This window comes from Clytia hemisphaerica, unplaced genomic scaffold (genome assembly GCF_902728285.1).
Source record: "Clytia hemisphaerica strain Z4C2 unplaced genomic scaffold, Clytia hemisphaerica genome assembly, whole genome shotgun sequence".
Classification (NCBI taxonomy): Eukaryota; Metazoa; Cnidaria; class Hydrozoa; order Leptothecata; family Clytiidae; genus Clytia; species Clytia hemisphaerica.
The window spans coordinates 995,246-1,015,952 of NW_027104090.1; the positions used below are offsets into that span (position 1 = coordinate 995,246).

Here is a 20,707-nt window from a genome sequence, read left to right on the forward strand (position 1 = left end):
TATCTAACGGTTCCTTTGTTTTTGATGACTGCATTTTTTTCTCTAGCGATAGATTTTACTTTGAATCTGGTGTTTGTGTGAAAACCACGCGTGGGCTTTCTGGATGGGAAATAAGTGACTTCGTTTTCCATCCAGGAATCTCGAGTATAGGGCTTGGAAGTCAATGCTTCCAGCATTTATTATTCATAAAATCTCTATGCAACAACTATTATGGTTCCTGTGAATAAATACAAAACTTCAATTGATCCTTTTTGAACAATAAAACCTTTGCTTATAAAATTTCCTGATCTCTTTGCTTCGACATATCAACACCACAGAATTAAAAACTGTATTCAGCATGACTGTTGCGCTTAGTAAATCCGCAACACGCTTGAACCATATAAAACGTCTGGAAAATTCATTGGTCCGGTCTGTAAAGTTTAACTGGTATTGTAAATATATTGAGGATCCAGTCTGTAACATTAAACAAATGAACAAGAAAACTGCAATTATAAGTAAGGTCTTTGTAGCGGCTCTTTGTTTCTTCAAACGCACTTTCCTATCCGTCGTTTGGTCTGTTACCAGATCCTGTTTCCGAATTTCTCTCAACGACATAAAAATACAGACCAGACTAGCAATGCTGGTTGCATATATAAACAGCATACTAGGTGTGCTCATTTTTTTCATACCATCCATCGTTCCATCATAACTTAAAATCCAGACCCAAGCGACCACAAAACTAAGTGAGCAGAAAATCTGTATTCCAAGAAATAAGGGTAAAACTTTATGACGCCCTTCATAATTGAAAGGGTGTTTAATGGCGTGCAATCTTAGGGCGGCGATTATGACAGTAGTTAAGGCGTCATTGACATATACAAAACCATTCAAAGCAATGTATGTCACCATAAAAGGGCAAGGCATGTCGAAAAATTGATCCACAGCCATCATTGGTAAAACTACAAATCCAGCTAACAGATCAATAAAGGTCAAATAAACAAACAACCTTTGGATATGGGTCAATTTAGAGTTTGTCTTTATTAAGCCGTATATATAACTCGTATTCGTGACAATATTAAGTATTTATAAGATTACACATGTTGAACCAAGGTAGATTTCGAATCTATTTTCTTGCTTTTTTGTGTGTAATAATAGTTTTCCCAACTCTTCGATTTGCAAAGCTTTGAAAATGTTCTCATAGCAACCAGCGTCATACTGAGAATATACCAAACTTCTATTATTCTCAAATCCATTTGTTTTATTTACCATTTTGTATATTTACACTCTAAAAGAAAGGCTAGAAGATTTTCCGTACTTTATCTAACTGACTTGAAAAAATCTCTGGTTAGTAGTGTGGTTTCTCTATCCTAAGATAGTGAGTGTTGCTCTTGGTAGGGCCTTTTCCGTTTATCGGAATATTGTGCTTCGGTGCCTCATCTTTGTAAATACATTTACATCTGCGTAGGTTTTGTTAAAATGTTGTCCAGGTTTTTGTAGTTCATCCCCTTGTTTATACACGCTTTTTTTATAAGAATGGTGTAAAGGCCGGTGTCCACTTTCGCGCGTCGCGCGAAACTGTTCACGTTATTTGTAACGTCATTGGTTGATTGAAAAAAGAAGCAATTCCATTGGTCAAAATTGACGTAACGGCTGAAAAAAGTTGAACTTCCTTCAACTTTTTTTTTGTTTGTGCAAAACTTTTTTATGACGTAATCTTTTCTTCAGGCAAAAACGGGTAAGAAAAAATCTTTCGCGCGCTTCGCACGAAAGTGGACGCCGGCCTTAAATCCATTTCATCATGGATATTCTTAACTTTTTTGGGAAAAACATCCTAAAATATTTTTACAGCATTCTTAGATTAGGGACTAGAACATTTAGTACGTCTCAAGCATAAAATGACATTTTTGTGAAGGAGTGGGCCTTACTTGGGGGTAATTGGTAATGCTTTAAAAATGGCATTCTTAGCTTGAGTAGCCAAATTCCATGATGGTGACATTCTTAGCATTATTCTTAATTTTTTGGCCATTTTCATCATGGACATTCTTATAAAAAGTGTATTCTTATAAAAAAGCGTGTGATTATCAACAAAACAATATGAATATGTTGACCTCGTATTGCTATAATTTCAAACTTCAATTTCAAATATAAAAGTCATTACTTCAAACCCATATGTCATTTCACGGTCGATATGTATCATTGGTCAACCAGGGCTGACTGTGTCCTGATGATGATGCCACTCCATTGGTTAAATGCGAATACCTCCAATATTTTGAACCAACAGAGAGTAGTTATTAGAGCGCGGAGGACTTGATTACCCATGATTCATTTCGACTGTGAAAGGGACCAAACTTCTCATTAGTAAAGGGCGCCTATATTTTTATGCTAATCAACAAACTAAATAAAACACCATAATTTACAAGAATGCTCGAAGTGAAGGGTCAACAGTCGTTTAGTACTACTTAAGGATTTATTAATTTTTATAATTTTTCTTTAGCTATCTGCATGAAATCTCGCTGAATCTAACTTCTATTATTCTAATTTATTTTTTGGACCTACCCCGGTGGGGTGGAGGTCCTATAAATTAACCCATGTTCGTTCGTTCGTTAGTTAGTGTGTTAGTTACCAGGTTTTCTCGAGATTGGTTCATTAGTTTTTTCTGATTTTTGGCACAAAGGTGCATGACCATAAACCCTCGAATGTGACGGAGCCCGATTTTCGAAAAAAAAAAATTTTTGGGCAAATTTGGGCCAAAAAACGGCTTAAAAACGGGTTTTTTGGACTTTGTGAAAAATTGGATCATTAATTTTTTCTGATTTTTAGCATGAAAGTAGGGTACAATCATAGTTAAAGCTTGGCTCAAGCAGATTTTTGCAAAAAAATTTTTTTGGCTCAAAAATCGCATTTTTATCTATAAGAACCACTTTTAATAAGAAAACATCAATGTTCTTAGCCATATTATTATTATTATTTTTATTAGTTTTTTTACGATGAAAATGTCACGGTGGAGGGTAATGATTTGAGTTTTCTGTAAACACTTATTATTTTTTTGGCTGAAAAACGAATCTTTATCTATAAGAATCACTATTTATGAGCATATATCAATGTTATCAGCCAAATTGTTTTATTATTATTTTTTCTAACAGAAGAATGTCACGGTAGAGTGCGACGGTTTGAGTTTTCTGGAAACCTTATTTATTAAGCTGTGCATTTTTCTGATAGTGGTTTTTATAAAGAAAAGCGCTTAATAGCTTTTTTATTTCTTTTTCAAAAATCTTTTTCAATAGTGTTGATAGTTTCTCTCAATAGATATGCTTTCATTTTCTTTATTTTTTTTGTATTTTGACCAGTTATGTCTTATGTGTTTCAATGTTCACTGATTAGTTTGATAACCAGGTAGGTCCATAAAAGTATCGCTTGTTAATTACAAATTTTAAGCATTTATCGAAGGGTATATTTTCATTATCGATAAACACGTACCGACAAAAAACGTCTATTCACTATGCAAATCATACTATTTATCAATTTTTATTTTGCAGAGTGGTGATTACTTATTTATGCTAAGCAGTAAAGCAGGTGGGTGTGGCTTGAATTTGATTGGTGCAAACAGATTAGTAATGTTCGATCCTGATTGGAATCCAGCCAATGACGACCAAGCAATGGCGCGCGTTTGGAGAGATGGGCAAAAGAAACAGGCAAGCCTCTAGTTTCTATGATCGACTTCATATTAATCTGTATCTGCTAGAACCTGAATTTGTGAGATGCCTTACAAGATACTTCACTAATTGGTCATTTAAAGTGATAGAGAGGACGCGTTCTTTAGAAAAAGTACTAAGATTCTTTTATTACATCTTAACGACCAAGCGTAGTGGTGTAGTGGTTATCGTGCTTGACTTTTGTCCAGGAGGCTCGAGTTCGATACCCACTGTGGCACTACGATTCACTTGGCAAGTGAATGCTCCTTCGCCCGGGTCAACCCATGCCATGTGAGGGGAATTGGGTACCATAACTCTGATACAAGAGTATGGGTAGATATTCCAGACATTGTGGTGTGCCGAGACACTTAGGAGGTTCTACACCTGCGAGGACATCCGTTCTCCCGTGTAGTTCGAGTGTCGTGGTATACACCATGGCTCGGCAGCTCGCATCTGCAGGGTTGCAATGTCTGCTTGCGCTGTGATTCCTACTCCAACGTGGGTAGGACCCATTCCGATGCATCGGAGGGCATATCTATCTATCTATCTATCTATCTAACGACCAACCAAATCAAATAAGAGCTTGTAAAAACTCCAGCTTGTCCCGAATTTGTTAGAAGATACCAGTAGCCGTTCTTCAATTGTTAAAACGAGTTTATGTATTACTCTTTTGAGCACTGGAGTGACTGAAATGATTACGAATAACCCGTAGTTTTGACCTGCAAAATTGAGGACGGTAAAAGAGCTTGTTCTCCGTCGTCCTCAGTTGATCAGGATCTAGACAAATCAGAAGCTAACCGTCTCCGTCACAGAAAAATATACGGATATAATGAACTTGTTAAATTTTCGATAAGAGGATATAACTGCTCTTGGCGGCGACACTTCACATTTCCATTATGACTGGCTGTAACAGTGTCTTATTCTGATTTTTCCTCGATTTCTCAAATATAATTCATTTCATTTTGATAATATTTCTTTTTCAGGTCTTCATTTACAGATTGCTTTCAGTAAGTATCTAAATTTATTTATAACAAAGTAATTACTCCTGAGATTGAATTATTGTGACGGAAGATTCTCGGGCCGTAAGCCCTTTCCGTGATCATTGTCTTACCTACACTCTAAGGCCTCAAGGACTTAAATTGGGCATCAGCGTTTATCTCTTTATTGCGTTTTTGCGTCTGTTACAAATAAAAAATCTGGTTTAGTGAGAAGATACTGGCTACCCTAATCCAGGCAAATTTCCAGGCCTTTTCTGCTACCGGATAACGGTGGGAGAAACTCAATCTTTGCTTGAATTTTGAAACTCAATCCTAATTTTTGTACATGAGTCATGAGAATTATGACAAAAATTTGATGTCCTTGGCCCTTATTACCAGAAAAAGCCCATTCTGAGGTTAATTCTTTGTGTTTTAATAGTTCCCAACTAATTAAACAGAGCCTGTGTTGATTATTTTGTTCTTCGAACTAAATTCAAACTCAATCTTAGAAATAAAAACGGTAACAGCTCAAAACCCTGCAAATTTGCCTGTAATGGTAGCACTACTTAAAGTTGGTGAAAGATCTTAAGACGGGATTTTTTATTGAATTGCAAATTGACCCACATCGAGTAGTGCTGCCATTAGGGTAACGCTCTTTTAAAAACCCCGATCAAATGACGGATATAGCTTGGTCCAGGGTTTTTAAAGGTCAGTGGCTACATCTCATCCCCTTTTCTTTCATTTCCACAGACAGGATCTATTGAAGAGAAGATTATACAACGCCAAGCACATAAGAAAGCATTAAGTAGTTGTGTAGTTGATGAAAATCAAGATGTTGAACGACATTTCACAATGGGTGATCTCAAAGATCTCTTTAAATATGATGACAATACATTATGCGATACCCATGACAGGTATGGCAACTCTTTTTTCTTCTTTGCAGATTATTGACGATGAAGATTTTTGATTGATTCGCTTCGGTACGATACAATAACTTCAACTATGTGTCTGTTTGTCTGTATCTCGGAGAGAATTCAAAAGCTTTGGCATTTCTTTCTTGAATATCGAGAGATGTTTTCAGCGTTCACTAGGTTTCAAATACTTCTGAATGAGAACTAACCATTCCTTTGAGTTAAAAGAATGCCTACTGAAGTCCATTCGGTTTTTCTTATGTGGAAACCACTCTCGAGTTAATTACTCTGATTACGCTGCTATGGTTTCTACATAGTGAAAAAGAGTGCAAACTTAAAGCGACTTCTCTCTGCTCTTCCTGTTCTCATTTAATTATCATTCAATTAACACCAAAATTATATATATATCTTACCAGGTTCAAATGTAGGAGATGTATCAACAATATTGAGACTCGGCCTCCTCCCGACGGTTCTGACTGTACCAATGATTTGTCACAGTGGCACCATTGCGCCACACCCAAGGGTCTGGTCGACACTGTTCTGAAACGAGCTTGGGATTGTGGTGTATCTTTTGTATTCCATCAGAAGTCACATGATCAAATTTCAACGGTTTGAGTTTTTTTGGGTACCTAAGCAGTTATGGTTATGCTGGTAAGATTGTTGCATTTTTCTGTTTTGGGTTTTAATGTTTTACGTGTCTGACTTTTGGTCTCTAAAACAGAAAACCACGATCATTAAAGTTCCAGGTGTCACTTAGATAAAAAAAAGTTGTTCCGGAATATTTGGTGATGTTTTAAGTCCAGAATACTGATAATCTGTGGAGCCTTCAAGATTTTGGAATGACTGTTTTACACGCAAGATTCAACTTGATGTTGGCTCCCGCGAAGACGTTTGACGATTTTATGTACGAGATTCAATTGCTGATGATAGACTTGCCAAGTGCTTTGAGAATCCATCAGATTATGCTCATACTGTTGGCTGTCAGTATGCTGATAAGCACAACAGAAAAAGAAATACTTTTCCTTTGGAATTTTTGTTTTGGTGCATTTTTAACGTTGATGGTTTGTGGTTGAAAAGTCAAAAAGACACTGTAGAGAAATCTCAGAAAAATAATTTTTGACTATGCTGACCTGGTCAATTTCCCTAAAGAAACACACAAGACAGGAAATGACGTACATGTATTAATATTTTCAATCGGTTGAAGTTAAACATTTCAATAAATAGAGTCAGAACCAGTCGAAGATGGTCTTTTCCACTCACTTGATTGACAGGACGAACTAATGGAAATATTTTTGACGCGGATCTGAACACGATTTAAGGAAATTGTTTCTATTATCCACGGGAACCACGGGACTTTTTTACTCTGATCCTTTTTACTCCGGCCCTTATGGCAAAATTGAGCTTTTTTAGAAAAAATCTGGTTTGAAAAGGTGAAGAAGGACATTTTTGAAAACTTTGCCACGTTACTTTTATATCGCGTTTTCGTTACCAAAAACGTAACAATGCAAAATTAGAATCTGAATGGTATTACACCAATTAGGACCGGTGTAATTTTAATCATGACTGTCAAGCATCCGTGATTCTTGTCATAAATTTTTTAATGGCTAGATCTAGACTAGGCTGATTGATAACATTTTGGTTATCTTCCCGGGGGGCGGGGGCAATCAGGCAAATTGACCGACGGGTATGTGCGGTGGTTAAGGGTATGTTTTTCAAAATAGCAGAAAGGCACTGTAAGGGTGGACTTCTGATGAATGCACTGTATGGCCGAAAATTTTGATTTTTTTTGCTCTAAAAAGTTTAAAATTTGAAAATATGCACTGTAAGGATATGAATTTCACCGATTGTTTTCTGCACTGTAAGGGTGCGATTCTAAAAGCCAATTTTTTCGCCGCACATACCGTCAATTGGTAAACCAACTGCCCCCCCCCCAGATTATCTTTTAGCCTGCGTTAGTGATGGAAAGATCACACACTGATATTTTATTGCTTTTATGTAGGCAACATTGTTAGTCTGAAAGTTTTTTGTACATATATTTTTTGGGAGGAAAGTATTTTGAGATTTTTATTTTTTTGTTAAAGTGTGAAAAACCAAAAATGAAAATAAGTAAATTATTTAATGTCTTTATTTGTCTTAAGAACTTGTAACTTTGTCTTGTAACTTTCCGGAGGTACCATCAGTAAAATTTTCGCCCAGTCACGATATTTACATTTGCCAAGCAAAAATACCGTATTCCTGTCAAAATTAGAACCTCTCACAAAATTCTTTATAACATCTGACAGTTTTTTTCCCCTAGCAGTTTGCATATAATAAAAGTACTCTCGATAGATATCATTATTCATGATCAAAAACTTTGCTGCTTGAATGGGTTAGCTTTGATTCGACAAGGGTCTTTAGAGCCTCTCACATACTCTTATAACATCTGGACAGTTTCTTCACCAGCAGTTTGCATATAATAAAAATAATTTCGATTGGCATCACTATCCATAGTTAAAAGCTCTGATTGAATGGGTTAGCTTTGATTCGACAAGGGTCTTTAGAACCTCTCACATACTCTTTATAACATCTGACAGTTTCTTCACCAGCAGTTTGCATATAATAAAAATACTCCCGATTGACATCACTATCCATGGTTAAAAGCTCTGATTGAATGGGTTAGCTTTGATTCGACAAGGGTCTTTAGAGCCTCTCACATACTCTTTATAACATCTAACAGTTTCTTCACCAGCAGTTTGCATATAGTAAAAATATTTCCGATTGACATCACTATCCATGGTTAAAAGCTTTGCTTGAATGGGTTAGCTTTGATTCGACAAGGGTCTTTAGAGCCTCTCACATACTCTTTATAACATCTGACAGTTTCTTCACCAGCAGTTTGCATTTAATAAAAGTATTCCCGATTGACATCACTATCCATGGTTAAAAGCTTTGCTTGAATGGGTTAGCTTTGATTCGACAAGGGTCTTTAGAGCCTCTCACATACTCTTTATAACATCTAACAGTTTCTTCACCAGCAGTTTGCATATAATAAAAATAATTCCGATTGATATCTCTATCCATAATCAATTCATTACGCTTTTTCTTAGCATCTTGATATTTCAGCATTGTTTTTGTATATCTTAACACAGTCATTACTATATGTCTTGTACAATCCAATTTTGTTTTACATTGATTTAAATATCGTCCGATAATGTTTTCGGTGTTACTCTCCTTTGCTTTCAGATCTGAAACTTTTTTACGAGCATCGTCTTTATAAGCGGCTAACGAAAAATATTGTTCTGGTATTTTCTTTTTATTTTTCTTGAAAACGAAAAAAAATTCGGCGAATAAGTCACGTAATTCTTTAATATTAAACCTCTTTGGTTGTTTGCATTTTCTTTATCGTAGAGTGGTTGGTGATGTTTTCTAATTCCTCGATGGAAGCTAAATCTCACAAGTAACTCTCTGGCAGCTGTGAGGCATGCAAAAATCCGCCATAAGATTTACTGCCATTTATACAAGTACGCGTTTATTCGACTCAATCTCTCGTACCGCCGTTTCATACCGATGGCGCATCGATATTTCAGCATATATCCACAACTCTATGTTGTAAATCAATTTTGGGCCGGACTGCGAAAACTGTATAGCGGCTAACGAAAAATATTGTTCTGGTATTTTCTTTTTATTTTTCTTGAAAACGAAAAAAAATTCGGCGAATAAGTCACGTAATTCTTTAATATTAAACTCTTTGTTGTTTGAATTTTCTTTATCGTATAGTGTTGGTGATGTTTCTAATTCCTCGATGTAGCTAAATCTCACAAGTAAATCTCTGGCAGCTTTGAGGCATGCAAAAATCCTCCATAAATATTTACTGCCATTATACAAGTACTCTTTATTCGACTCATCTCTCTTACCGCCTTCATACATATGCTCACGGGCGTAACCAAAATTCTCAATGGCGGATGCGATGTAATCATTTAACGATAATCGTTTCATTATTTGGACTTTACCCATTTGACCTGCGACAACGATTGTTCGGATTGCTCCAAAACTGTGGTACGATTCGGCCGCTTTGAGTAGCGAACTACGTAAATCGAATATAACCTTTTTAATGTCTTCTTTGGTGTCTTCTTTGGAATCTTTTTTGGTGTCTGTTGGTTCTTTGGAGTCTTCTTTGGAGTCTTTTTTGAGTTGTTCTTGAATAGATAATACGATCTGTAAAAAAAAATTGATTTCCATTTCATAGGCGGTTTTAGACAACATTGTTGAACTTATCAGGGGAAGAGATTTGTAATTGTAATTTCATTGTCTTTTAACGAGCGTTGCACTCCTTTCTACGTATTTGCTCTATTGTCTTAAATACGCCAGTGCATTCAAGCTGTATTTAAGTTGTTATAAGAACTCCAATATTTCAGAAGCCTTTAGGTGTTCTTAACTTGCATTTTGAAGCCTAAAAATGTTCTTTACCCTTTAAGTGCCAATGTCGTATATATCAGACATGGGCTATGTAGGAGGGTGAAGTCCTCCTGTAATGCCCAGTTTCAGTTAGAAATCGTCATTTTTTGGTCTTGGATTGATTGGAATTGGATTGTGCTTCATGGTCAAGCAAAAAAAAAATCTAAAGTGAGTCTTTCTAGCGAGCCAAAAAGAAAAAAAATGCAAAAATTTCAGGGGGGGGTCAGGATTCAGATACCAAACCCAGGGCCGGGGGGTGGTGTCAATTTTTGTTTTCAAATTTTAAAAAGTCAAGTTGGTATCGATACCAAAATGAGGGTGTGGGCTCCCTTTTTATAATTTTTGCTGAATTTGAAATTGGTATCTGACTTAAAATGTTGTATAATGTAAGTATAAAAACTTATTTGAATCGTTTACACTATACCCTAATTCCATATAAAATTTTTATTTAACTTTTCTGCTCTCAATCCTTTCAATCAACCAAAACTCATTCAAATCTAGAGTTGAACAAACTGAATCAAGTATTATCTGCATCTTAGAACTTTTTTAGTCGTGATGAAACTTTTCTGTACATAACGTTCATCATATAGGCTATGTTACAAAGACTCTAGGCGTGCCTAATACAATGAGTTTTTTATCTAGTCTACTTTATCAACTAGTTTTATGAATTTGATACATTTTGCAAATTTAGTTCAAGAAACTTAATTTACGTTGTGTTAGAATGAGAAAAACTTGTTTTCATTTTCAGGAGTCTAAAGTGTGGTACATAATATAGGTGATTAATAAGAGGAATGTTCTTTGAATAAAAACATCCACAGATTTTGTTTAGCGTCCCTTGTATGCAGTATTATATGCATAAACTTCTTGCATTTTTACTGTTGCCAATTTGGGGGGGGGGGGGTGCCCCTTTTTCAGAAAATCAGGATTTTCATGTTGGTATCGATATCAATTTAGGGGGGTGGGTCCCCCTTTTTTAGAAAATTGGGGTTTTCAAGTTGGTATTGATACCAATTTAGGGGGTGGTGGTGTCTACTACTTTCAAATCTCGAAAAGTCAGGTTTTTGGGCCCTGGGTTGGTATCCTGGACCCTGACCCCCCCTGAAAATTTGACAAAAATAAACTTTTTTAAGATTTTAACCATTTTTGGTCAACGAGTGATCCAATAACCTCCAAATTTAGCCCTGCTATTCTTGATTCTGTCTTCCAGCGAATTAGTTTGAAGTTTTACTACTGGGCACTTTTCTATCATTCAGGCAGGTCCACGCCTAAAAGAAAGAGGAGACTCTAAGCGATCCAACGAGCTACGAACAAGCTTCTTACACCTTCTAGATACGGAGATATATATACCTTTAAATTTTGAACTAGCCATTTTCTTTAAAAAACTTAGGAAAAAATGACCGTGAAACTTAAAGGGTTAAAATGTTCTTATTTTGTGAGTATTTTGTGCTATTTCATAGGAAATATGGTGTTTTATAGTCAGTAAAGCCATTGTTCTTAACTTATCTTTAACATTTTGGCACTCGAAGCCTTATTATATTCTTATCTAGTTTTTAATAAAACAACGTGTATTTCTCACAATTGAGTCTTGTGAGAGAACTCGAGCATTGCTGCTACGATAAATGTGAAAATACTTAGGCAAATATGGCATTCTTAGTTAGATCTAGCGTCAAATTTTATGATGACGGTATTCTTATCATATTTTTAATTGTCGCTCACCGCGTTGTAAGCTTCTTGTTTTTTCTTCGTATCTTTATCTTTAAAACCTTCCGCAATTTCTTCAAAACTTTTTTTTAAACGTTGATCATCCAACAGTTCTAATAGATACACATCGAATCGAAATTTGAAAACACCTCCAGCATCTTGTCTAAATGATTGCAAAATCGCGAATAGTAGATCCAACCATTTGGCACGATAGTTTTGGTCAATCTCTTCCAGTGCTGCTTTTCGATTATTGAACTTTTCGACCTACAAAAGGGATTGATTTTAAATTTCAGACAAAGATTAACAGATATAAGTTTGTATATTATCCCATATGTTGAGGAGGTTCAGGAGTGAGGGGGTAACCATCAAAATCCTTGGAAGAATCCAAAAGGCTCACTTGAAAGTAGGCAAGAATTTGGGGTAGGTTTCTAAGATTTAGTCTTCAAGGGGTTAAAATCCAAGGGTTTCAACGTACTCGAGTGATGGAAAAAGTTCTGAAATTTCAGCTTTTTCATTTATATTATAATCGCATGATTGATTGAAATTTGATTGACGTTTTTGCTTACGTTAATTTGTAATTTTCCGAGAACTTGTGATTTTCCTCCTTGCTTTTTCCCTCCTAGAGACTGCTCTTTTTAAAGTTTCATATTTCCAGTGTTAAATTGACGTCTTTCAGAATTGTTAGAATTTCAATCCAAACCATGAGATTAACTAGAAATCCCATACTGTATTCGTGAAATTGTGGATAAATTACCCTCTGTCAAATTTAAAATGTTCAAAATTGACCTCGGGAAATTTATCCTGAATTTCCCTCACAACTTTGAGATTACTAGTACTAACTACACTATATTTCTTTACCATTTTTACCTGTTCTTTGTCAGCTGCATTATTTGGTAGAAATATCTCTGGTGCTGCCAGCTCCAAACTATATGCGTACACATTATTATCCATCATTCTATCTGACCCACACTTCTCATTGGGTAGTGTCTCTGGGAGGTTGCATTCCAAATTTTCTGTGGTAAAGACACTATCAATATCTTGTCTCAAAATCATTGCGAACCTTTTTTTGCACACCTTTATTTTGCCAAAATTACCCATAGCCTAGAAATCTAAGTTGATTCAGTCACCAGGACAAATCTGATGGGTAAGTTGTGATTGAATAAGTATTCCAAGGCAAACTTAAAATCAGTAAATATAAAAAATCTTTAAAGCGCTGAAAATGGTATATGGCCAAAAGCCGTATGTCCTAGCCTTGTTTATACGGGCTTAGTTAATTAGGCTAGATTACCCAAGTACCATTAAGGATAGTGACCTAAACTATCATGTTTAACATCAATAAAAAAGGTTTTGCTGGAAAAACCTAAGCTGCATTTAAAAGCCTTTATCCCTTGGAAGTTAGACAACGAACTCACCAAAATATTTGTTATAAGCGACTACAGTGTCTCCTGATTCTTGGCCGACTAAGCTGACGTCAGCATCTGAAGTGCACGTCAAACTACCTATATGACGGAGAAGATGCCAATTGGATATTTAGAGGGAAGAACGAAAGGGGCATTTAAAGGGGAAAAACACTTGTAAACACTAGGAAAGCTATAAGGCAATTTCCCCAAAAGACATACATCGAGCGGCTAGCCCGAATACTTTAATCGGATTAATTTTGCGAGATTGAATTTTCTGAATTTTGAAAATTATGCATGGATTTAATTTTGTGAATAAGCCCGAAAACAGAAGAAAAATAGTCCTTTTTGCCACAATTGGTGACTTTGGACTTGTTTCTCTGCCGAATTTAAAAGTTTTGTGGTGGATTTGATTTCGCGAGTCAGGAATGTCGCGCGTTTTTGCGAGTTTTAATTTCGTGGTAATGGAAAAATTCCGCGAAAGTTAATCCGATTAAAGTATATATTCCACGCCACATACTTAACTGCTGACTCAACCATCGATTATTTCCGCGAATGAGCCAAAAATATGTTTTGTGTGTGTGATGTTGTTTTGAGGGGCGTCGTAATCTATTTAGACTACCTTTGCCCAATGCGAATCAGCCAAAAATATGTTTTAAGGATATTTAATTTCAAAAATGCAGAAGTACCGAAAATCCGTAAAGTTTTAAATATGACTTTTCAGGACTTTTCAGGACCTTATAACACTTACCTATCTGTCCAGGGATACAAATACTCTTTGGTAGATAAAATTGTCCCGTCTTTTTATTTTTACGACAAAATCCAATCTTACGTTTCGATACAATCCATAGTAAGTATGTGTAATATGCATATCTCGCACCTGAAAAGCAAAATTCCATAAAAAAATGAGTGGCATTTTTGAAATTTTAATACGGAGGTTTTTGAAAACTTTATCAAGTTTCGGTCAATGCAAAAATAGAAAAAGGAAATAAAAACAATTTCTTTTGTGGGAATTAACTAATTTTTGCGGGTCACTGAAATAATTTGTTTGGGAGGATTTAATTTTGAATTTTTCAAGGGATATATAAAGGTTAGTGAGTTTATGGGCTCTTTCAGAAAATGTCCTTACATGGGGGGGTGGAGGGTATATTATCCGGGGGTAGCGAAAAATCATCAAAATTTGCCTTGTCCGGGGGGTAAATTTGCTCTGTCCGGGGGTAATTTGGGTTGTCCGGGGGTCAACTGATGCTTGTCCGGGGGTAAAACCTGTTGTCCGGGAGCCAAAAGTCACTTTGTCCGGGAGGGGGGTAAATAACTGATAATTGTTATATCCTCCACCCCTATATTCAATTTTTTTCTGGAAAAGCCCTACCCAGCTGGCACACAACGTTGTTTTAACGTTCATCTAACGTTATGTGGACGTTGTGAACATTAAATGAACGTTGAAACAACGTTGTGTGCCAGCCGGGTATGTAGCAAAGGTAAAACATATGAAACGTAACAGCCTACCTACAACATACAACAAATTTTTGCAAATCATGAATGAGCCTCTATGATCTTTGAAAAATTTATCTTTTAGAAGTCTTTCCCATCCACCAGCTTTGATGAGAAAAATTTCCATGACTTTTGCGAAAGGCTCGAACGCATCTTTCATTGGATTGAAGTTCTAAAAGACGGGAGTATGTTGAAAGTCAAAACATTTTGTCAGGTTATGATGAAAAGAATTATGTTATCAATAATTTCTTACTTAAAGGTTTTGTTTTCAAGTACAACTTTTCGACCGTAGCCACCAATTGCCGCGCGGCCATTTTTTTTGTCCGCTTTATCCCACTAAAACCGTACCAGTCCTTTTTTCGCACATATAGACAATAGAAAAATGCGTCAAAAAATGAATGGGACGGTTTTAGTGGGATGAAGCTGACAAAAAAATGTCCGCGAGACTACGGTCGAAAAGTTGTATAAGAGTGATATCGTTTGCTTACTCATCAATTTTAATTCACAAGCTTTTTCACATTGGATTAACATGGATCTGGAGCAAAATTGGTCAGAAAGAGGAAAAGAAAAACATTTTTTGCTTACATCAGCATAATATAACAAAAGGCAGACAATGTTCTGATATGAAATATGTTTCTGATATTAAACGGTAACAATTATGCAAAAATAAAACCTTTGACTCTTTACTTCCTATGGCGCGACGTCTCTGAAAGACTTAAGGGCTCTGACCATAGTCAAAAACCATTATTTTATTTTAATGTCGATATTTTGGCTGAAGGTTCCTTTTTAGCCTGGATATCCAGACCGTAAACTATTTCACCGTCTAGTTTTATAATATTTTGTCTCTGGTTTACGGTCTGGTCCAAGTAACTCGTCTGCAGGGATATCTGTCCCTGCATATGCGAGCCTATCTTATTGGTCAGTACGCGCCCAGTCACTGAGCAGAATTTTCGCGGGTTTTTCGATATTTTTCGATGCGCGCGCATAATTTATGGAAAAAGCTGACATTGCAAAAAAAGATAAACAAATGAAAATGAAAACACAGGTTCATTTCTAAACAAAATGGCTGATGGAAAGGAGCCTTTATGAATGTGGCTGACGTTTGGATGTAGTTTAAAGTAGTTTTGAAAGGCTTTCGAGTTTGTATAAAGAGGTTTTATGGTAAGTAATTATGTGTGTCTGCCTGGGTTTCCAAAGTTTTGAGATTCTGTCAACAAGGGTTCACTCCTAGACTGTGCCATTCAAACTGTACCATACTGTTTTAGTTGCACCAGACTCTAAAATTTTAGAAACTTTGTATGTTGAGGTAAGACTTTTTTTTCTGAAATTTTGAGTCTGGATACCCAGGCTAGTTCCTTTTAAGAACAAGCAAAAAACTGCGTTTACAGAATTGTGAAATATTAATTCCTTCGTCGGATATTTAAACTCTGTCCAGATATAATTGGCAGTGGAAACAAGAATGCCTGTAACTTTTAATAGTCAAATATATTTATGGAAATTTTTTTCGCTTGTTTTAGAAAATCAAAAGCGCTATATTTGAATGTATTTTTGGTTGAAAAATTCGCGATTTTTAGCGGTTTAATTTGCGATTGTAAAAATTAAGCTTTTTTTCTACTTATGCTATAACGTTCATTTTTACACCAGTGGTAGTTCAACCTTGGGTTAAGAAGTTTGTTAAATTTCAAGGCAAACAGAAAAGTGCTTCGGAAGATATGGGACCCGAAATACCCCTTGGTAGCACTTTTCTGTGAAATATCAAATCTCCAACTTATTACTAAAAACACTAAACACCATCTACTGTGAAAATTTTTTCACAATTTTTTTTCTTTGCCGAAACTAAGCTCTTCAAAGTTGAAATACTCTTCCTCGCAAAAGCCTTCATCTTCTTCTTCATCAAATTTTTTCAATACAATTTTTGAATTTTCAGATTCAGAAATAGTTTGTCTAACAGAAAATGTATAACATGCCATAGTTTTAATGGTTACATCAGTCAGAAAACACATTTTAAACACGGCAATTATGAAAAATTCACTATGGTCAGAGCCCTTAAGTGCCAATATCTTGGTTCATCGGAAAAAGATTCGAGGTGGATTAGTTGGCGTTGAATTTTACACATTTTCCAATAATTTGGATACAGCCGCGCTCGTTTAACTTTTTTATCAGGGAAATATTTAGTCGGCGTAGACCCGGCGGTCAAAAGTGGTAAATCGTCCAATAAATTTGGAATTTTAAACGCTTCAAAAGCTTTGTATGAAAGCTAATTGAATTTTCGTTTAAACCCCTTTGATTAATACAATAAACTAGCCGTTTGCGCAGCGTCGCACGCTGCGTGTCTCAATTTAGTGAATCAATATACATCTAAAAATCTCTAACGGAAGAAAGCTATCTTTCTTCCGTTTGATGATAAGATTTTGACTGATAAAAGAAAGGAGAAAAAAGATAACATTACATTGCAATTTTTAACCACAATTAAGTAAATGGCTTAGAAGAATTATATTTTAGATCTTCTTGGCCATCCTGGCTGAACATTCGAGGGTGACTTTGAATGAAAGTTTTGAAAGTGATAGGGAGCCGCTATTGTAAACGTAAAGTTTTAAAGAGCATCTGAAAAAGAATTCTTCAAAGTGAAAAATAATAATTATTTGGGAATAAAAGGTTGATTTTAACCCATCCAGCTCCCAGGCACATGTATAGAAAATAGTATCTTGGCGTCTCAAGTTAGTTCAGCGGTAGGAAATCTGCATAAGGTGCAAAAACATGATGGTTCAACGCCATCTGAACGCCATGAAGAGGAGGCTTTGTAGAGCTTTGTTAGATTTTCGAAAACTTTTTACAAAAGTTGTAAACACACACGTTTTAGCGTATTAATACAATAAACTCTCAAGTGTCTAAAGTCTAATTTGTTCGAATTATAGAAAGCATTTTACGAGGGCTACCCTTTGACGGGGACTGAGAGTTACCTTAAGGGAAGAAATTTTGCAGGAATTTGATTTCGCGGTTGGGAGAATTTTTTGCTTACAAAATGGCTAATTTTGCCCTAAAAAGACCAATTTAAGAAGTTTTTTTTTAAATCCTGAGAATACTCGTGTTTCGCGGAATTTATTCCCGCGAAAATTTCTTCCCCTTAAGGTAGGTTGAATTATCGAACGATTCGAATAATAAAAGTTCGAAATAACCTACTTGCATTTCTCTCTCCTCAAACGTTGGCACGTCTTTGAACGCGATGAAATTCGTCCGATCTTGATCTTCGGGATTTGATTCCATTCGAAACCCAAACAAATCGACAATGCATTTCTTAAAGAATTTGACAGCGTCTTCTTTGATCTCCTCATAACTTTTCTTTGGAAATTTCTCTTTATGATCTGACGCTAACGCTTGACATTCACGTATGATGTCATCGGGTATCGCTCGCCGTTGACGCAACATAGAAACTTGATTTTTTCTGTCATACAGATCTTTCGAATTCCTTTTTACTGTTAATTCTTCATAGGTTACATTTGTAGGGAGTACAAAAAATTCGTCTATTTTGCCTTTTGAACTCTTTTTGGGCCTTATCTCGCTATAGATGGAATGATTGCCTGTGCCATTCGTTTCGGCACGGTTGCGTCGAGGTCGCATAGAAAGGTAATTTACAATACTCGCCTTCGTCTTTTGAATGACGTTTAATGCGAGTATTAAGCAGAAAATCCAGGTAAATTTAACCATCATAGTTTCAATCTAAAGGTAATTATTACGTTTTCGTTTTTTGACCTTTGAAAAGATAATTCGAGTGGAATGAATGTAATGAAATTTTTTGAGATATTTCACTTTTTTTGTGTGTTAGCTTGATAGCTCTATAATTGGAAAAAAAAATTCTTTTTATAGATTAAGACTGGATGTTTTACTATTTTGAATGTAAAATTTTCTCACTCTCAATTATCTTTCCAACGAGCATAAAGTATATATTCCCAATTCTACTAAAATACATTATCTTTAAATTTGTAAACCGATGAGATAAAATTTGCGAACTCGATTTCTTCATATGTAAATAATCATATTTTAATGATCCAAATATTTTTTTTAAACAAATATTAGAATATTTCCAATCCCTCAGGCGGGGGCGAATAACAAACAATACTAAACAGGTTGAAATTAGTTTGTTTTATACACAATGTCTACTCAACCATGTTTATTTCAAGTTTTGAAGATGAAAATTTAGTTTTTAAAAATTTACATACTTGACTGAACAAATTCTTGGAAATTTTAAATTGAATTATAGATTTAAAAAAAAATCGCCTTTTTTAGAACTACCCCGGTGGAGGTCCTATAAATTAACCCATGTTAGTTAGTTAGTTAGTTAGTGCGTTCGTTACCAGCTTTTCTCGAGATTGGCTCATTAGTTTCTTTTTCACATTTTTTTTTTAAGAAACTAGTTTTACCAAGCAGCCTCAATGTTTCTTAGAAATCGGCGTTTTGATCCTTAAATGTTTCTTACATGTTTTTAAACTTTTTGACATTATCAGCCTCATGTTTCTTAAATTTTGCTTCTTTTAAAAAAACCGAAATAAAAAATGTTATTTTCTCATTCTCAGCTTCAGCATGGTTCTTAGATGTTTCTTAGTTTTTAGGCATTTTCAGCCTCGTGTTTCTTAAAAGTGTGTTTCTTAAAAAAAAAGTGTATTATATTCATCTTGGGTACTCTCAGGTGCCTGATAAGCGTACATGTACGTTTATTAATTGTGACGAAAACTTTCCTCAATTTCAAGTGCCTACTTGTGTTTCTGAGGCTAAATACCTAATTTTTACTATGGAAATTTTATCTATTCGTCAAAAGAATGCAAAACGATCGAGGGAGACGCTATAAAGCAAAGTTGACCTCTAGCCAAAATCGCCGTCCACTTTGCTCGACGACGGTAAAAACACAAAAGTACTATCGTCTGTTTAGATGAGCAAAGGCGATATAGTTTTGTGTCGGCTTCACGTACGAGCCCCCCCCCCACCCAAGGCGTTTGCGTGATGTCTTGATAGGGACTTTTTTCTAGTGCGATTACGCGATTTGGAAATATTATATTTTCGTGATTGCGTGAGATGTGTGATTATCCATTTTTCTTTCTCTTTTACGTGATCTTGATTGAAGACAAAAAAATGATATCGTGATCAGAGTTACTGCTAGGAGGGTCTCACTTACCGTCGCCCTCGATATCTACCGATATAGTAGGGGGAAATTTGTAAAATCGCTCGACTTTTTTAGTCAAAGCACTTGTTATACATTTTTGGAAAGCTAAGGGGTAGGGGAATCAAAATAACTTGGGTGCCAATTTATTTTCGGACACTTTGGTGTGATTTTCGGTCAAATATGACATTCTCAGGCAAAAATCATAGGGTCAAAAATTAATGAAAATTTTAGCTTGAGAAACTAGAGACCTGTTGTATATTTTTGGAAAGCTATATTGCGAGTATAGGTGATATCGTGATATACTCCAGATATTGCGCCTCAAAAAGCGCAAAAACTGGACAAATTAGTGTCTGGCTGAAAACACTGTTTTTGAGGGTTAATATTAAATTCTATGAAGATCTTGTAGAAAAGTGAACTATAACTATCATTTTCACTGAAGTGAATCCTTGATCATTGAACGTCATCACTGTAAAAAAAATAATCATTCAGTCAAAAGATATCAAACAAAGTTATAAGCTGATTGACGTCTAAAAACGCTGTTTTCTGCATTTTTTTGCTGTTTTTTGGGGTCAATCACTTATTAACTTTGTATCATAACTTTATATTGAATAAATATTTAAAAAAAAATTCTTCACAGTGATGATCTCCTAAGATCAAGGAATCTCTCCAGTGAAAATGAAAGTTATAGCACTTTTCTACAAGATCTTCCTTTTTGGACCTACCCCGGTGGAGGTCCTATAAATTAACCTTTGTCCGTTCGTTCGTCTGTTCGTCTGTTCGTTCGTTATTAGCTTTCCTCATGATTGGCTCGTTAGTTTTTTCTGATTTTTTGCACAAAGATGCATAACTATAAACCCTCGAATGTGACGGAGCCCGATTTTCAAAAAAACAATATTTTGGGCAAATTTGGGCCAAAAAACGGCTAAAAAACGGGTTTTTTGGACTTTGTGAAAAATTAGGTCGTTAATTT

General features: G+C 35.5%; 1 protein-coding gene and 1 long non-coding RNA gene across 2 annotated transcripts in view; one reads left to right on the forward strand and one right to left on the reverse strand.

Moving 5' to 3' along the window:
• LOC136812766 (DNA repair and recombination protein RAD54-like) overlaps positions 1-20,707 on the forward strand; it is a 71,458-nt gene that overhangs the window by 16,026 nt on the left and 34,725 nt on the right. Inside the window, exons 23-26 of the mRNA XM_067069289.1 lie at positions 3,513-3,668; positions 4,652-4,675; positions 5,396-5,559; positions 5,973-6,207. Of these exons, the coding sequence (XP_066925390.1) occupies positions 3,513-3,668; positions 4,652-4,675; positions 5,396-5,559; positions 5,973-6,171 (543 nt within the window). The 3' untranslated portion in view covers positions 6,172-6,207. The remainder of the gene's footprint in view (positions 1-3,512; positions 3,669-4,651; positions 4,676-5,395; positions 5,560-5,972; positions 6,208-20,707) is intronic.
• On the reverse strand, positions 12,576-13,962 carry LOC136812727 (uncharacterized). The gene is made up of 3 exons (XR_010847386.1): positions 13,840-13,962; positions 13,104-13,190; positions 12,576-12,704 (listed from the first exon to the last, which is right to left on the reverse strand). It is a non-coding gene; the product is annotated as an uncharacterized lncRNA (long non-coding RNA).